This window comes from Pseudopipra pipra, chromosome 6 (genome assembly GCF_036250125.1).
Source record: "Pseudopipra pipra isolate bDixPip1 chromosome 6, bDixPip1.hap1, whole genome shotgun sequence".
Lineage (NCBI taxonomy): Eukaryota > Metazoa > Chordata > Aves > Passeriformes > Pipridae > Pseudopipra > Pseudopipra pipra.
Genome location: NC_087554.1, coordinates 29,677,624 through 29,695,831, shown reverse-complemented (window position 1 = coordinate 29,695,831; position 18,208 = coordinate 29,677,624). Strand labels below are relative to the sequence as shown.

The window sequence follows — 18,208 nt, the reverse complement described above, 5'->3', positions numbered from 1 at the left end:
GGTTTGTGGCAGTATCCCCTGTTCTCATGGGTACCTTTCTACAGAGGGCATTATCTGAGAGTAATTTGAGTAAACCGTATGACTTTGAGGAGCCCTTCATATTTATTAACATAAGATATATGTATGAGTTCTGTAGGAAAAACCCTTAAAAACAATGAAAAAAAGAATAATCAATAAACTAAACCAAATACTAAGTGGGTTAGCAAGCAAACAACATGAGGACAATTGCAACATACCCCATTTCTCCAAGCAGAGTGGCTCAATTCCCACCATCCCCAAAGCCTCCCAGTACAGAATGAGTGATCTTGCTAATAAGGTCAAGCATAGCTTATTCTTCTAACTGCTCTGCATTTTTTAGCACTGGTATTTCTAAGCCTAGCACTGTGATGAAAACAGTCAAATAATTGTACAACTCCATGAAGGAAGGAAACAGCCCAATGAGAGATTTATGTAGGCAGACCCTCATGAGCAAACCGTGCTTAATTGAAAACCAAATTGACTAAGAATTAAATGAAGTCTGGATACCAAAGTCAGTGAGTAGTTGACAGGACATGCAAGCAGAGAAGCAAACAGAGGCATGGTCAATGAGCAATTTAATAAATCTATATTCAGACAGATATTTTAATTTTGGAGGAAAATAGTCCATTTTCTTTCTGTTCGGTCTCTTCAATGCCAGGAAGCCTTCCTTTCCTGAGCTGCCAGGACACTCATGCTCAGGGCGAAGAGATTATTGTGACAGCTGTGCACAGACAAGTAGGTCCATAAGGACTGCTCATCTGGCTCTCCTCAGGGCAATTTTTGTGCATGGCAGCTTATGGGGAAAGAAATACTTTTTGCAAAGAGTGTGCCAATGCAACAACAGTGTGTTGCAGGAACCACTAAATAAATTTTCTGCAGTGAAATCCTCAGTGAGCTTCAATTAAATAGTGATAGTGCTCATCTCTACATGTCCGCACTGGGACCTTACATTTACAATATCACATGGACCCACTAAATGGGCTTAAAAGGTTTTCATAGATCAAGGTCCATTAGAATTTCTGTGCTCTTTGCAGGATGAAGCAATGATGTTTCTTCACTTAGAGTTCATTTAAGCTTCCAGAATACATACAGTTATACTGATACCACACCATACTGGCCACCTTCCACCACTACAGTGTCCTAGGAGATGAGGTCTGGCCTAGAAAGCTGTCCAGATGAGGAACAGAACCATTTTTGCAGCAGAAGAAGAAAGCTGAGAACCTTACACGTGAACTGCAGGGCTGATGCTACTGAGATCTCTCACAGCTGGTAAGTCTGTAACCATGCTGCCTGGGGCTTTGTGCCCATCAGATCTCACAAGTTTCTTTGTAGCAAATCTGGGAATGCATGTTCTCAGGAAAACCTCACATGTTGCACGATGATAAATATTGGGATTGCACCAATAAGTGTGCCTCTTTCAGAGCTTTTCTTCCTTTTTCTGCTTTTCTGTGAGCAGATCACCCATACATGTGGTAAATGAGCTTAAAGATGTCCACTTTCCACTGCAGCTTTCACTCAAGTGCTTTCACTTGAGCATTTCTTTATATACAAGAATACCCATGCTCAGAAATGGATCTGTCACTAGGATGAAGTGAGCCGTCTGCTTAGCTGTGCACTGCAGCACCCTCAGCGTGTTAGGAAAGAGAAAAGCAAGCAGAATAACTACATCTGACTGGAAAAGCAAGTGCAAATGCATTTACACTGAAATTTGACCCAGGCCCTGCAGTTTACACTTCAAACTCAATAACAGCACAAGCGTATGAAAGGTCAGGAGCATAAAACACCTTCAGCTCACCTCTCTTCCAAAGATAGCATAACCAACTGAGCTGCAGGGCCTGCCAGTCTGCCGACACGGTGGCTAAGTGCTCTCTTAGGGGAGTACCATTTACTGTTTCATCAGCCACACTTCCTGAAATAGCCTGTTTTTCCCCAGAGGCCACTCCTCTGATCACCATCAACAACTTGCAGGGGCTTTTGAGACCAGACAGGGAAACGGTACAAACTTTCCCTTTGAAAACAGCCCAGTCAGGTATGTCTAGCACAGTAAGACCCTTCCCAGAGGCCAGGGTTTGGTACCCCTCAGGCATGACAAAATTAGTTGGCATAGCAAAGATGCCATTACACAAGACAATGAAAATGGATGCGAAGTGTAAGACAATTAACGTAAGCCACAGTTTTCAAGGACATTGCCAAACTAGGAACTTTCCAGACAACTTTGCTTGTTGTGAGATCTTAACTCCTTCACACATTGCCAGAACAGGTATTAAAAGGGCAGCCACTTCTCTAGCAGGTCTGCTTGCTCTGTAAAATGAGTGCTCACAGTTTTCCTCTTGCAGTTCGGCTGTAAGAGGGGTTGGGAATAGCTGCGCCTCACACTATCTGGCAGTTGCACAAAGCAAGCAATTAGAAGCACAAGCATCCCCGTTTGCTCCCATGTGTCATTTTTAATCTCATAAACAGCGACTAAGACACAAAACTAAGAGAAATGTTTTCTCAAGTTTAGAGGTAGTTGGATGCATATTTGATGTGTTACCACGGAAGAATTCAGCTGAATGAGAGTAACAGCCATATGTGTAAGTTCAATCCAAGGGTGCTGATGTTAGCTATGTAGGTAATGGACAAGTAATGATAAATATGCACTCACCCTGGAGTGCAGTTGCAATCATTGTTTGATCATGAAGGTGTAAGCATGGTGTAAAGACTAGGCAACAGTTCTAACGTGGACACACAAACTGAGCAGGCTTTACTGCTGGTGGTCATTGGATGGCATTTCTGTTCTGACTGCCAACAATTCAAGGTTCATGGGGAGTCAGTGCATTTTAGGATTCTTTTTATGTTGTTCAGTAATTCAATTTCCAGTTACGCTCACATACTGTCTCATTAGACTCAAATCCAAGTGATTTACTCCACGTTCCTGTACAGATCTGAATGCAAAGTGTCACCTGGTCACTCTTGGAGTTAAGTGATCTTTACTAACCTTGAACTACTTGGCATTTACCTGGACAGTAACAAGATGCCAGGCACAAGCAGACCTGCAGTAAGTGCTTCTATGCAGTCTCTTATTCCCCACTAATGCTGCACAATATGCAGTCTCCCAGCATTATGAGAATGAGTGTCTTCACCTTCATGGAGGATCAGATCAGGCACCCTGCCAGTCACAGTGGAACAGCTGATGCACAGTAACTCAAGCCCATGCTGCTGTGACACAGCATTAGGCAGTTCTGCAGGTCTCCCTGGGGCAGTAGTAACTGTGACAGTGGAGAGAGGGTCTGCTTCCTTAGGGTCTCAGTAAAAGCATTGTTTTCAAGTCAGATCTAGGTCACTGCTAACTCAAAAGCCTCACACCAGGCTTGTTTGTCTGGTGTAGATGTGTCTTCAGAATTAGGACAGCCTTGGATTCTGGAAGGTAAGATACAGGAAAAATAAGGGCTAAAAGATAGAGGAGTGCCTACTTCGCAGTTCTAAATATCGGACAAGCGAGATGTGGTTGTGTTTTCTTCCAAATCTACTCTCTTCACACACAACAGAAGAATCAACCTTGCTGTTCTTTAGTCCAGCCTGAGTGAAGTGCAAGAGTTACCCAGAGCACTGGGGTTCACTTGAGAGATTCTAGCTGCAGCTTGTAGATAGGCTGTCAACAACTGATTTTAAGAGATTAAAAGTGTTTCTCAAACTTTGTTGGCAACATTCCCTTCCAGTGTGATTGTCCTGTAAGTCAAAGTACTCATTTTTAATTAAAGTGCAAAAAGAAACAGTAGGAGTGATGTTAAATGCTTTTGATTTGACTTGTTCTGGGTCCATGGCTAAGCCTCTTAGTTAGCAATTTGTTATTGCCTTTATGAAAAATAAAGAATTCAGAATGCTGAAAACATAATTTGAAACAGTTGTTTTAATTCTGAACAGCTCGTCTGTTAAACCATCCGCCTCTTAGTATTGTCAGCAAACATTTCTGTGACAAAGGTGCTGCTTATATATACACCCAAGGAATGGCTTGTCACAGAGACTCTCATTTGCCTGCAAACATTTCTGTTGACTATTTTTCCTTGATTGTATACAATTCCTCGGAGACTCATTGTAGTCCTAATTATCCATTCTCAGCTAGGCAATCAGCAGGCATCAAACAGCCCAGCAGGATCAACTGACCAATCAAAGAACGCAGAGCGTGGAAAAAAAACACAGGCACGATACTTTTTAAGTGGTTTGTTGCATTTGATGAACACTTATAAACTAAGGATCTTGTGTGATAAAAAGAAATTGTTGACTGCAACAAGTGATATGGAGAGATCAAAGGAATTTATACCAAAGTGGCACCTTCTGTTGCATGTGATTTTATTTCCCTTCCCTCTCTTCCTTGGGTATAACTGCATAAGATGATCTCCTAAGCAATGGATTTCAGAGGCTTCTCTGGTTTTGTGTTCCTGGGCCTTTCAGAAGCTCTTTCTCTTCTTTTCCCTGTATATGGATGAAAGGTTATGGTGCAGAGCTTTACATACAATTTGGAAATAAATAATGGATGATTGACTAAGCTGGTGACAGACTGTAGCAGCAGCAGCAGCTGTGTATGCTGGAAGCTTGCTGCTGCCTGGGAATTTTGCAGCTGAATGGAATCAATGAGGGATCTCCTTTCCACCATTTTCATCACAATCAGAAATGGATGAGGCTTGTGCTTTGGCATGAACGACTTGATGAAACAACTCTCACACGGCCAACAGTCCCATCAACACGAATGAATGAACAAGAACTGGACTGAGGCCTTACATGCTGTACTGCTTTCCAAATGGATATCTGGTTTTGAATGTATATAGACTTGCATCCTCATAGTGGCCCTTAAAGTTCCAGTTTATAAAAAGCTCACCCCACAGCATAAATGCTACAGTGAATTCCCATTCATCTAGAAGAATCATAGAATGGTTAGGCTTCGAAGGGACCTTAAAGATCATCCAGTTCCAACCCCCTTGCCATGCACAGGGACACCTTCCACTAGACCAGATTGCTCAAAGCCCCACACATCCTGGCCTTGAATACTTCCAGGGATGTGTTCTGTAGAAGTTTTTCTGGGCAACTTGTTCCAGAGCCTTCTTTTCTCCAGACTGAACAATCGCAATCTCTCACCCAATCTTCATAGGAAAGTTTCTCCAGCCCTCCAATGCCCCACCAGAGCCCAAGTGGTGGGGCAAGCCTCCACCTTGTGGTGCCACCAAGCCTCCACACTTGGCTGGGCACCAAGTGCCCAGCCTCCTCAGCTGTCTCAGAAGCCTTTCCAGTGTCCTTATAGCAGTATCCTGAAATGCAGGGAATCTGTCCCATATGTCTGTAAATTAATCGTCCTATGGGCAGGCAGAAACAATTGCAGCTACAGGAAGGCTGGAAGAGCTCACAGCTATGTGAGATCCAGTATTTTCTCAATATTTACCATTTCACTTAAGAACACATCTCCCAACCACGAACATGACTCCACAAAGACAATTTTTTTCAGGTAACCTGTGAACAGGAAGTTATGGTTTAATGAGTCACAGATCCTGAAATATCCCTATGAAGCATGTGACCACTGCATAATACTACTATTAATAATAATTGAGCAATGCAAGTGTATGCTTTCAGAACATGCTAAGGAAATCTCAGTGTGGAGGAGGAAAGACAGGAACATCCAGGCAGTTTTAGACACTCACAGCACCTGGGGACATCCAGACAGACAGGCACACCCCATCTATTACAGTATGAGACAGATAAGCACATTCTGCTTCTATGGACAAACCCCCCTCACCGTTGGACAGAAGTCAGGCACAACAGCTAATACTGACTAATGCCATGACCTCATCTCATGGCATACAGCTAATGGCTGCAAACTGTCCTAATTTTCTCCGAATGTATGTATGCCTTATTTCACAGTTCAGTGTATCGATATGATATATAAACTTATTTTTTCTGATGCTTTCAGGTTCCTGTCTTGTTTTCAAGCTGGATATCACTAGAGGTGTTGACCAGTGGTAAGCTTGTATGGTGAGTCTAGTGGGCCCCAGGCAGCTGAAATCTAGACCTGAATATCACGTCATATGTAAAATGAAATGTGAGGTATCTCTCAAGTACAAATCTTGTCTGACTCAGAAAGGTGATAGCTTCTCATGTTTTTCCCTAAGTACTATGTTCTCTTTGAAAGAGAAACAAATAAAAAAGGTCCCTTACATGAAGAGTCAATGGGGTGACCATATGACTGGTGTGATGTTTCCTAAATATTTTAGCATAGCCAACACACTACTTAACTCAGCTCCTGAAGGAAGGAACTGATGGGCTAAATTGATCTTTACCAGTCATCCTACACATCTTATGGAATCTTCAAGTTCTCTGGCTGAGAGATCCAGCTCTCAGGTGAGGGATACTGTTTGCTATCAACAAAAAGTCTAAGTTGGCCAACAAACAGCAATCATTCATACACTTCTGTTATGGTCTGTTTTGGATTTACATAGTTGTGGCATTTCTCTTCATATGCATCAGCAATATCAGGAAGAGAGCTTGGACATTTCTTGAAGAACTACAAGATGGAAAACTCATTTGGGTGCTTAGGCAACATTCGGGACTAAGTCACAGTTTGGAATATTCAATATAGTTCATAATGTGAGGAGCACCCAGTTTTGTCAATATTTTGTGACCATTTCTGACCACATCTACACCCATATTGGCAGTGGCCACTGACAGACTCTTCTGTAAGAAAACATCCAGTTTTCACAGCTTGTTTCAGACTTCTGCTGTTGACAGAAGTAACTGGAAGAAGACATCTCAAAAATTCCTTAAGCAGAGGAGGGGGAAGAGTAGGAAACGTCACTTATGTCTCAGTGCCCCCTATACCATGTATATCTATGGGCTCAGACAAACACTGAAAGAGGGAAGCAACATTAACTCCCAATGTCACTTTGCTACACTGCCCTCCAAGAAAACAGTCCCTTCTTCGATAGCTTCTGCAGCTGCTCAGATCTGAGTAATTAATCCTCTGTGGCAATCCCCTTTCCTCTGGCAAAGTCAGCGTTCCAGCTCAAGAGATGTACATTGTCCTTGTGAATTCTCCCGAGCAGCAATCAATAATGGTACAATGAAACCTCTGAAATTACTTAAACTTACCTTGTGCAATATGACTAGCAGACAGACTAAAAAATGTCCCAACAGGAATTTTCCTTCCTTAATATTTAGATTCCACACACAAATTCCACTCTAGCTACTGTGACTAATATCCACCATCGTCATACCCGTTCCCCCAGGATTTCCTGATTTTAGATCAGATGCACTTTGAGCAAGATTTGTAAGTAATTTATCTCATTCTTGGCTTGAGGTACGTGAAAATACTGAGCATCCATTTTCATAAGATTTCTTGAGGATGTCTAGTAAGGCACCTGGAAATGAAAGCACTTGAAATCATGTTATCATTGCTGAATATTCTAACTCAAATTTCTCTCATGCAAGTATTTACAACATTGTACATCTATCACACTAAGTATGATGCCATTTGCTTCTCCTCGAGGCTCTGATTTTTGGATTTAAGTGAGTAGATGTATGTCTGTCCCATACTGTGACCACAACCTCAATAAGGTCCAAAAACCTAGCAGCAGGGACCGATGCATAAAGCATTGGTAATAATAATAATAGGTAATAATGGGTAAGCAATTTATTTGCCCTGCTAAAAATGAATTATCCAGGCATCAGTCTCAGACCTGCAGTAGTACCTTTACATGGAGCTGTGCTACACAGCTATCCCAGTTTGCCCAGCACTGCAACACCATGTGCCATCACAGTAGGCTGGACATAATTAAAGAGAAACTCAAGTCTCCATTTTAAAATGTCATCCTAGTTGCAGAGAGAAGCTTGAACACATTGCACCACAGCTCTTTACCATGTAAGAGTTGCATGGGTAATGAAAAGGTGCCTCCCCCTATGTTACTGAGAAAAAAAAATCTCACTGTGTTTTCATCCAGCCTTTAATTTTTAAGCATGAGATATGACCTACAAAATATCTTGGCATCCAATTACATCAAACTGCTCTAATATTCAATGAAGACATGGTGTTTGGCCTAACAAAGCAATGCCTGGTGCTGAGCACAGTTCTGCTGTTTGTCTACAGGAGGAGAGCCACTCCCCACTGGTACCCCCCAAACTAGGAGATGTTCCAGGCCTCCATGAGCATTGACCTGTTTTCAGCAACACATGGGGAAATCCGCTTCAGGAAAATCAAAGTCCCTGAGTGGCTGGTGCCAGGGCAGTTACTGGGACTTGGCTTTTGCTGCACTGATGTGGAGGACACAGGAGGTTTCACTGCCTGGCACTTGTTTGCCTGGTGACATGGAGTACACACACCAAAACACCTTGAGGGACCATGAGCAGATGTCGGTGGTGGATGGCCACTAGTGGGATCTGGGAGAGGCAAGAGAGATGAGGAACTGGGGGTGAGAAGGAAGGAAGAGGTGGGATCCCATCCCGCAGACCCTCAGGTACAGGCAGGCAAGGCACAGGGTGCAGAAGGGACTCGGCTGTGGGGTCTGGGGGGAGCCAAGTCTCAGGTAGAGCAGGAGGCTGGGCGGGGGGTCTGTGGAGTCGGCCAGTTCGGGGAGCTGCGGGGCCGGGCCGTACGCCCCTTGCCGGGCCAGCGTGGAGAGCGGGGAGCGGGGCCGGCGCATCCCCACGCCCCGGGCTCGCCCCCGTCGACCCGCGCTGCGACGGGCGGGGGTCGCAGCGGTGCGGGGGGCGACGGTGCCCGCGGCGAGCGGCTGGTGGCGGGGGCGGGCGGAGGCGGGCGCCCCGCGGGCGGCGGGGCGAGGGAGGAGGAGCGGCGGCCGCCGGAGGATGGGAGCGAGTGGCGGAGCCGGGGAGCGGCGCGGGGGTAAGGCCGGGAGCGCGGCGGCGGGCGCCGCGGCATCGCCCGCGTAGGGCGGCGCGGGAGCCGGACGGCGCCGCGGTCATGGAGAGGGCGAGCCCGGCGGCGGGGAAGCTGAACGCCGGCGGCCGCGGGGCGGGCGATGGGCACGGCTCCGCCGGGGGTGCCCAGCCGCGGGCGGCGGCGGCGGCGGGCAGCGCGGAGCCGGGCGAGCTCATCGGGCGGGCGCTGGATTTCAAGACCGAAGGGGCGCAGTGCTACAAGGACAAGAAATTCCGGGAGGCCATCGGCAAGTACCACCGCGCCCTGCTGGAGCTGAAGGCGCTGCTGCTGCTGCTGAGCCAGGAGCCGGCCGGGCAGCGCCCTCCCGCCGCCGCCGCCGCGGCGGGGCTGAGCGAGGAGCAGCGGCAGGCGGTGGAGGCCATCGAGGTCGACTGCTACAACAGCCTGGCAGGTCAGCGGGGCCGTGGGCGGGGGGTCCCCACCTGCGCCGCGCACATCTCCCTTCCTCTCCGCAAAGCAGCGCTACTGCGCTGCTCCGCTCGCTGCATCTCCTTCCCTCCCGCTGGCTTCCATTTTCGCGTTCGCGCTCACGCCGGGCACAGCGGTGCTGCCGGCGCACGGCCGGGAGCCTCGGGCAGCGCTGGGGAAGGGGCGCACGGCCCCGCCGCTCCTGCTCTTCGGGCTCGCTCGCGGCCCCCAGCTCTTCCCCCGGGCGGCTCCATCCGCCAGCGATGAATCCCTTGCCTTCCTCCCCCGGGAGACAGGTGGCAAGGCGGCGGTGCGTGCGTGGGGAGCTCCGGCTGACAGAAATCGTGGCTCGTGAAGTGGCCAAGATTGCATGCTGCTATGTGCCCTCAGCCCGAGATGTCCTTCAGTCCCTTGAACCACAGCTCCGTTCTGGTGCCTGTAATTAACGGTATCATAGAGAGACAGACTCCTTCTACCACATTTGATGTAAGGAAAGGGAAGGGTTTGGGCTCTACTGCAGTAGCTCCAAATAGTTCTACTAGATATAAAAAGAATTTTTTGGCCTCTTAGCACTTAAAGCTGAAAGCAAATACAGCCCTGGCTTTTCGCTAGCTGCGAGTCACCACTGTGGTCAGTAGACGTTTGATCATCCCTCCCTTTGCTCCCTGCCATCTGTTTAGAAGTGCTGCAGAAGATGGAGGGGACGGATGGGGAGTTTAACCACTTTGTAGTCTGATTCTGAAGTCCTTACAGAAACAGAATGCCTGTTGACTTCAAACAAGACCTGCAGGATCAGAGGTTATTTTTGGTCTGCAGCACCACATGTTTTTTTTCTTTCCAAGCCTGAAAGCATCTCTGAAACAAAAACTTGTGCCTAGGTATGCACAGGGAAAAGAGCATTCATAGTCTGGACAAGGTGCACAAAATAACAACATTAATAAAGCTCTGCTGTTTTCCAGAAGGATGAAGAGTTGCTCATTACCCTTTATATCCTTGGGCCTAAAAAATGGAAAAATCAGGACATCAGTTTTTGGCTTCCTAGACAGAGTTGGTTAGCTTTGTTTCCTGTTCTCTAGTGCTAAAAAGATGCAGAATGAAGCGAACAGTTTGAAACACCAAGCCAGCATTCTCTCTTGTCTTAATGCATGCCAGTCTCTTATATTCCACATGCCTTTTGGGATGTAATGGGGAGCACAATTTAACTCCCTTTCATCATGTTTCCAAATACTCTTCCTTCAAAAGCCTATTGAAATCGCTTAGAGGGAGAGGCAAGTGAGATTTCAGAGCGATATCGTAATTGCACAGCTGTAATTTTGTCTCTCTACAAATTTCTGTTCACGAGTTTATTAAAATCCATTGTATTTGGCAAGGATCATTTAGATTGGCAGGGTTATACAAAGAACCTATAATGCTTTGAACAATATAGCTTGGTGAGTTCCTGGGCTTGAAAAGGGCTCACAGGCAATATCTCTACCAGATACAAATGAGACATGGTAAGTAGAAGGTAAATGGAGTGGGAGGGAAGGATAGAATTTGCTTCTGTGGCACTTTCTGCCGAGTACACAAGTTCCACTTGCTAGAAACGTGTCAGCTCCTGCTGACAGAGTTGTCCTGTGTAATGGTCATTGTCCAGCCCGTTTATTTACCACTTCAGGTTTTTGCAAGGAATTTCTGTCTTTGTTGATTGTATTTGATCTTGTCAGCAGTAGCAACTGGTGAGAGAAACGTGTTCCATCTTTAACCTAGATATGAACAGATTTTTTCCTAAATTTAACCAGTATGAACACAGGAGGAGATGAGTATAATTAACCCTGGAGTTACAAGCAGTGCCTTTCCTGGGATAACCTCACAGCAGGTCAAGCTGTCATTTTGCACAGACGGTTGTCACATGTTTTCAGTAGATGGCATGCACAGAGCAGAGAACAACATTTGTCTTGGAAATGCATAGCTTCACGTGGGTCTGCTGGGCTGTCTGCAAGCAACTTTAAAGAAATGCCCTGCATGTTGGAGAGGGCAATGTGCAGTTAAACTGGAATTGCAGTTACTCCTAGGCTGGTTCCAGTGCTCCCATTCCAGCAGGAAGATCTGTGAATTCATGTCTGAGGTGAAGGGAAGAGGGGAGTGGAAGTTTCCCCAGAAATGTAACAATAATTAGTATACCTTTCTAATAACAACTTCAAGAGGTGCAGCAGTGGGACTTTATTTTCCAAGTGTGATACAGCAGACGGCACCAGTTTCTTTACACAGTGGGCTCTAGCAGGGGCACCAGCACATACTGTTAGAGTTGAAGTCAGTGTTACTTGACCTGGGGAGGAGAGGAGATGCGGGCAGTTTTGCTTTTGAGCACTGCTGGGTGTCTAGAGCTGATTCTAAAATAAATAAATCTGTATAGTGCAGAAAGCATAACAGCAGTAAATATTAATTCTAGAGAAGGCAGTTTTTCACTTAGCTCTGAAGTATACCCGGTAGCATTAGCAGCTGTCATCTCACTGTCCTTATTACCAAGTTCTTTTAGCACCTCCGCTTACTCTCTAGGCTTGGCATTTGACAAGTCCACCTTGCTTTTGCACTGTCATTTTTCATGTGGCCCCCACACATCCACCTGTCAGAGATGCTTTGCATCACAACTATAGATGCACACACACACATTTACTTCTTTAGATGCAGCAAAACAGTAAGAGGAGAGCATGAGCTACCAGTAAATATGCACGTAGGTGACAAATACATCCAGAGGGGATTTGGGGCGATCTTATGGATGAGGGCTGGAGTTGTTTGTTTAGTTTTTTTTTAAATCTGACTGATTACATGTAGGAACATGTGGGCAAATACTAAACTGTTATCAGTGCCTGTTATTTCCTGCAGAAGGTAAATGTCGGCACAAACGTGCACAGAGACTCTTGTTTAGCTCCGCTTGTTCTGCAGAGCACCTTCAACAGGCAATTCTATTGTAAGGTGTGGTGGCATGGCCAGCTCTCATATTTAATCAGAGCCCCACAGTATGTGGTGTGTTTTCTAAGGTCCCCTGTTGTGGAGTTGTGTGGCACCCCCACAGCCTAAACTATTTAGCCCATTTCAAAGGATCCCAGATCTGCTGGGTTTTAAATTCCCATGACTTTTTAAAATTATTATTTTAAATCAGCCTAGGATTTTCACTGCTTGCTATTGGCAGAGCTGCTCATGTTTCTTTCACTAAGCTACTAGCTAGACTTCAATTTAAGCTCCAAGAGTTTTGCCTTAAAGGGACTCCACATCTGCCAAATCCAGTGCTGCTGCATTCTTACACAGGCCTGCCAATAGCCCTTCATTTTACCACAAGTCATTCTGATGAATGTCACCAGAGGCAAGAGCAGCAGCATGGTCAAGGCTCCCAGAAATTGCTAGGGTAGGCAAAGAAAAACCCTACCAGCAGCACAGAGCTTTGCGGAATGAATGCAGGCTTGTAAGGCAAACAGTCCTTTCTTTATGACTCACTGATGGTCTCTGACCTTGAGGGAGTCACTTGACCTCTTTTTGCCTCTCTCAGCCCTGTTGAAAAATAAAGAATGGGGACCACAATCTCATCCTGATGGTGCATTCAACTGAGTTTTCTCAAATTAGTGGTTTATGTTCTTTTAAGAAACAGAGGAATGTACAAAGAATGCTTGCAGAAAAGCAAACTGGCCAAATACACCTCAGGTCTTGGTCTCCTTTCTACTCCTGCAGCATCTTTGATGTAGAAAGTTAAATGCTTTATATATTGCATGCAGATGGGGATCATTTACCAACTACAAATGCAACCATGCAACACAATGATTATTTTATTCCACCATTGCTGCCTAAAATTTTACAGGATCAAAAGGACTGTGTCTGCTTTGCAGAGAGAAACAAGTCCCAGTCATACCAAAGCAGCAAAATGCTAAGGGTAAGCATAGTTTTAAGCTTTTCTGGTGAGGGAATGTTGCAGTGTGATAAGCAAACCTTTGTTGATTTTCCTAAGCATGCAGAAATGCTAGAGCTAATCCTGGCAGGAGAAATGGAATCAGAGAGCGATCTGGGGATGATGAGTGGTGTAGGGGGATCTGGTTTTTAATCCTTCCCCTCTGCGCTAACCATTTGTATTATCTTCACCAAATCTTTCCTAAACTTCAGTTTATCCATCTGCATTTATGACCTCCTGGGAGTACTGTAAGGCTTTGCTAATTATGGGAATGTAAATCAAATGCAGCATGTTTATATTCTCATTCAGGTATCCTTAGTTTACTATAAGAGTCTTGGCAAGAGGGTACACATACCTGCAGAGTATTAAAAATGTAGCCCTCCAAGATACACCTCACCCTTGATAATGAGATTTGGCTTCCTACACTGGCAGAAACATGCACTGGTACCAGTCATATGACTATGTGAAGGTCACAGTGACAGTCACACAAAACACCCCTGGGGTATAGGTACTACTTCCAGTTGTCACCAGTTGCATGGACTTTGGTGAGTGGTTCAACTGAGAAATTGAAGTAAAAATACTTATAATACTTAATCCAAGTAAAAATGTAACTAAACATGAGAAAAACTGGTAAAACTTTCCACTGACCACCCACAAGGACACGTCACAAGGAGTCTCTGCTAAAAGCCCATTCCAGCATATAGCCCTTAGCAAGTACAGACTCTACCAGGACACGTGGTGCTGTGGGTGTTAAAGCAGTCTTGGATTGTTGCTTGATGTGATTTTTTTTTTTTAATGTGCTGCATCAACAACAAACATCCTCTGTAAGGATGCCATGCAGTGGGAAAGAGGGACAGCAGCAAACAGAGCAGCCGGGTGTGGTCTGCATTTTCACTGATTAGTGTGGGGGCGTTTCCGGACACTCTTGGTTTAGATATATCTGCCCAGCCCAGAATGCATGGAAACATCTTGTTTTACAGGACTGATGCAATTATTGCTCCAGGTAGGTGCAACTGCAGCAGAGAATTAAACACAGATCACTGTGTGTCGTTTTTTAGTGACAGGCCCAAACTCTGACATGTACTTAAGAAAAGTGTGGGATTTCAAGCTGTTGTCATTAATTACTCTTTATAAATACTCAGTATTTACCTTTCCCCTTGTATTTAGGATAGCAAAATTCTCCCTGTTCAGGGAGTTTCTTGTGCAGTGAAAGGATGGGATGGAAATACATCCAGATGCCAGGGGGGTGGGAGGGAGGAAAAGAAAGGATACCAAGCTGCCACCAAACTTGGTTTAAGTCTGACAGCATCTCTCTTACTGAGGTAGATGTGTTTTCCTCTGTATATGTAACTATTCATCCTAAGCCTTTTCAAAACTTGAGGCTGTGTGGATTGTTTTTTTGCAGCCACTTCTACCACATTTAATTCCCTTTGCATGAGGAGAAGCTTGTCCCAGCTGACCTTGTCCCCATTTTCCTGAAACAGAGTACTGAGAAGGTATAGATCCCCTGGCCAGACTGTCCAGAGGAGCTGCAGTCTTGCTAAGCTGAGATCCCTCAAAGTCTAGCTACAGTTTACTATGGGAGATGAAGCAGGAAATATCAAAAATCAGAAAGCTTCTCCAAGAAAAGAGCAGTGGTTAATTTGTTTACCTAAGAGTACTTGTTGTTCTCCACCTTAAGAACACTGCTGTTTTCTCAAAGTTCTGTAGTAGCACATCCTTCCAGCTTTACTCCATCTTCTGAAATGCTGTCCTAGAGTTTCCTCCAGCAAAAGTTATGCAGAGTTACAGCGTCTTAGACCTCCACAGGTTTTCATCAGTGCTGTGCTGAAGATGTTTCAGCTGGTTCAATAAAACCTAGTGTTAAATCAAACCTAGGTCCCAGTCTATTGCTAAATACACTCATGAGCTCCATGGTTACCACCTTTTCTGAGAGCTGAGCCACCTCTGCATGGTTCAGCAGGTGGACCATCCTTCTCTTCTTGCTGTACACTTGGGCTCGGGCCCAGAAATTTCTAACCCAACTCCAAACCTCTTTCTCCAGCCTTTCTCCTAGAACTGCCTATCAATTCAGCAGCACATCCCAAGTTCCTCATCAGTGTCTTCTAGCATTGCAACTGATGCTCCAAGGAGAATCATCAGAAGTTCTCACATTAGGATTTTAGGACGATAAAGGAGTTGTTGTGAGGAAAGGAACAGTAAAAGTAAACAGAATAAATAAAAGGGGAGGTCTAAATGTTGCCAGTTTGTTCTTGGCATTGTGCCATCTCACAGAAAATAACATACAAAGGACTATGAAATTGAGGGAACAAAATGAAGAAAGGGAAAAAATACATAATAAACTTTTGAGACAAAATACTGGCTATTTATTTTCTTCTTTCTTCTCTCACTTCATGGGTGAGAAACTGATACAGGAGGACAACTGTTTATTAATTCTGGTTTCAGCTTACTCAGATGACCATACCAGTGACTAATACAGAGGGTTAAAATGCTTTGAAAAAGAGTCTGTATTAACTATCATTAACTAGAAAGTTGTTACTAATGGCTGCTCAGAAATCTGTCTCTTTTTGTTCAGTTCTGAACTGCATCTTGAATGGGAAACAGTAAGCTTAGGACATTGATGGATGAATGCAGGTAAATCTTCTTTTGGTGGCATGGAGTGTTGCTATTCTGTTCCATTTCACGAAGACTGTAGAGTCAGTGCAGTTTCTGAAAGCTTTGCTGGAATTGCTGAAGGTAGACTCGCTTGTGTGAGGCTGGGAGGTCGTAGCGTTCTTACGCACTTGCCTAGGCAGCTGCAAATGGCATCCATTAAAGGTCCATGGATGGATCTCCAATGGGCTGGAGCAGCAAAATCAGTGTCAGTATAGCCATTCAGACTTTAGGACACTGCTAGAAACAGTACTAAGACAGTTCATGGAAATGAATTAGGTACGGTCATATTTTCTCTCTGATAACCTATGGCAAAAGTGACAGCTGGGAGCAATGATCTTTAGCTGTCATAGCTTGACATTCCAGAGCTCATTTGTTACTATGCATATGCAGTAGCTAATGTCATGATCTTTACTTCAAAATCCACTCCATTTTCCCCACTTTCCAAAATTCTTGACACGCCACTGCCCTGAGGCTCATAGGCTGGATGGCACTATTTGTTTCTCCTTGTCTTTGTCCTGTGTACCAAATTCTCCCATCTTATTTCTTGGCACGGGAGTTGGGGCTGCTTACACAGTCCATGCCTCTACCCTTTGAATTCTGTTACTTGCTCTCCTGGTTGCAACACAGCTTTGTCAGATATTATGCTCTCCCACACAAAGCTTTGTCCCTTCCCAGATGCCCCCCATCTCTGCTCTGTCAGTGAGGTCCTCTCATCCCTCTGTGGGTGCTGTAACACTTGCAGGAAGGCAGTCAGTTGGTGCTGGTTACCTGTTTATGTATAACCAGGAGGAGCTCCTCTCTACAACAGTGTGCACGTGTGCAAGCGTGAGACTCTTTTCTGTATATTTACATGCTTTGACATTCACCTTGATAAAATTACCAACTCTTCCAATCAGGGGCATGAATTTTAACACATGCTCGTCTTGTGTAGCCATGATCACAACTTTGCCCACCCGATTAGCACATACTTATCTGGAAAGCCTTAGGAAGTGTAAGTCACCACCACTGAATGGTTCTGCAACAACCTCCCAACAAGAGTTTTGGGGGAAAAAAAAATCTCATGCTGTTTGCACCTCTAAGAGTTGTGGATGTTTGCCAATAAAACCATAATTGCTTGACAAGTCCTGTGTCCCAAGCTCCTGACTGTCATGACATCTCAGTCCTGTTCACTCACATGTACCATCAAAAAGGCAACCCTTTACACGTCCCTAGGGGCACAGAACACCATCCTTACATTGCTGCATAAGCTTTTCAGGACACAGGACGCTGTTGCTTGCAAGGCTACAGCACTTTTCCTTCTCCAACACATCCATGCTTGACAGGTCAAATCTCTGTCCTACTAAAGCAAATACCTTTATAGCCACTGCTCAGCATTCCCTTTCTTTCTTTAGCAGGAACACTGCCCACTGCATTTACTTGCTTCCAGTTTAAGGGGCTGTCATGTAGATTGTTCTGCATCGATGGCAACAGCATCTCCTTTCATATCAGAGTGGCAGACAGCAAAACTCTCTTGATCCAGCCATCCATCCAGTTGCCTGGGAGCTGCTGGAAAGAAGCAGCTTTGTCAGCCAGCAAAGAGCCACCAAATTATGTTCCTCAAATTTTGATTCCAAAGCTCCTTTGATGTCCTGATTACAACTGTCATTTTCCACACCTCTGATGTTACTTTGGCCTGGCCACATCAGGGACGTCTAAAGAGCTCATTTCCTACCTTATGAAACTCAAGTGAGGTACCTTGAGTATAAGTAACCTTATTCTTGCTGTAAGTCACCTTATTCTGTAAAGCAAGAGGGTTCAGGGCCCTCTTGGTTGAACCTAACCAGGCAGTGTTGGAAATTCGCTACCCATCTGATGTGTCTGTGAGGCTTAGCTTAAAATGTAAAGACTGATTTCAGATCAGCCCGGTTGCATGCTGCTTATCTTTGGCCTTTTCCAACTTGAAAACTTAACTCCAGACAGCAGAGCTGTTTACTGCTACTTGAAGAAGAAGGAGAGGAGAATACAAAACAAGCCATGGGGTATCCTTGCCCTGCATATTCCCCACTGTAGTGTATGGGAGAGGAAATTTATTCCCCGAAGCAAATTAAAAGCAGAGGAAGTGTCTGGGACTGGAAAAATTACGTCAGACTTTTAGTGCTCCCTTTGTCTATTCCTGGACCAATGTGACTAACAAACATCTACCTCCGGTGTGCTGTGTTATCCCTGCAGTCACCATATCATCCAGAAATTCACCCTGAAATGGAAAGCATCTTTATGATGTAAAGAACGATCTTTCAACCAGTTGCAGGGAA

At 45.1% G+C, this 18,208-nt stretch overlaps 2 protein-coding genes across 2 annotated transcripts in view; one reads left to right on the top strand and one right to left on the bottom strand.

The window, feature by feature from the left end:
* Window positions 1-18,208, bottom strand: part of MAP3K9 (mitogen-activated protein kinase kinase kinase 9) — a 129,654-nt gene that overhangs the window by 8,442 nt on the left and 103,004 nt on the right. The gene's annotated exons all lie outside the window — the stretch shown is intronic.
* The window catches only part of TTC9 (tetratricopeptide repeat domain 9), a 28,042-nt gene continuing 18,681 nt past the window's right edge, over window positions 8,848-18,208 (top strand). The window contains exon 1 of the mRNA XM_064658272.1: window positions 8,848-9,329. Coding sequence (XP_064514342.1) covers window positions 8,960-9,329 — 370 coding nt within the window. The 5' untranslated portion in view covers window positions 8,848-8,959. The remainder of the gene's footprint in view (window positions 9,330-18,208) is intronic.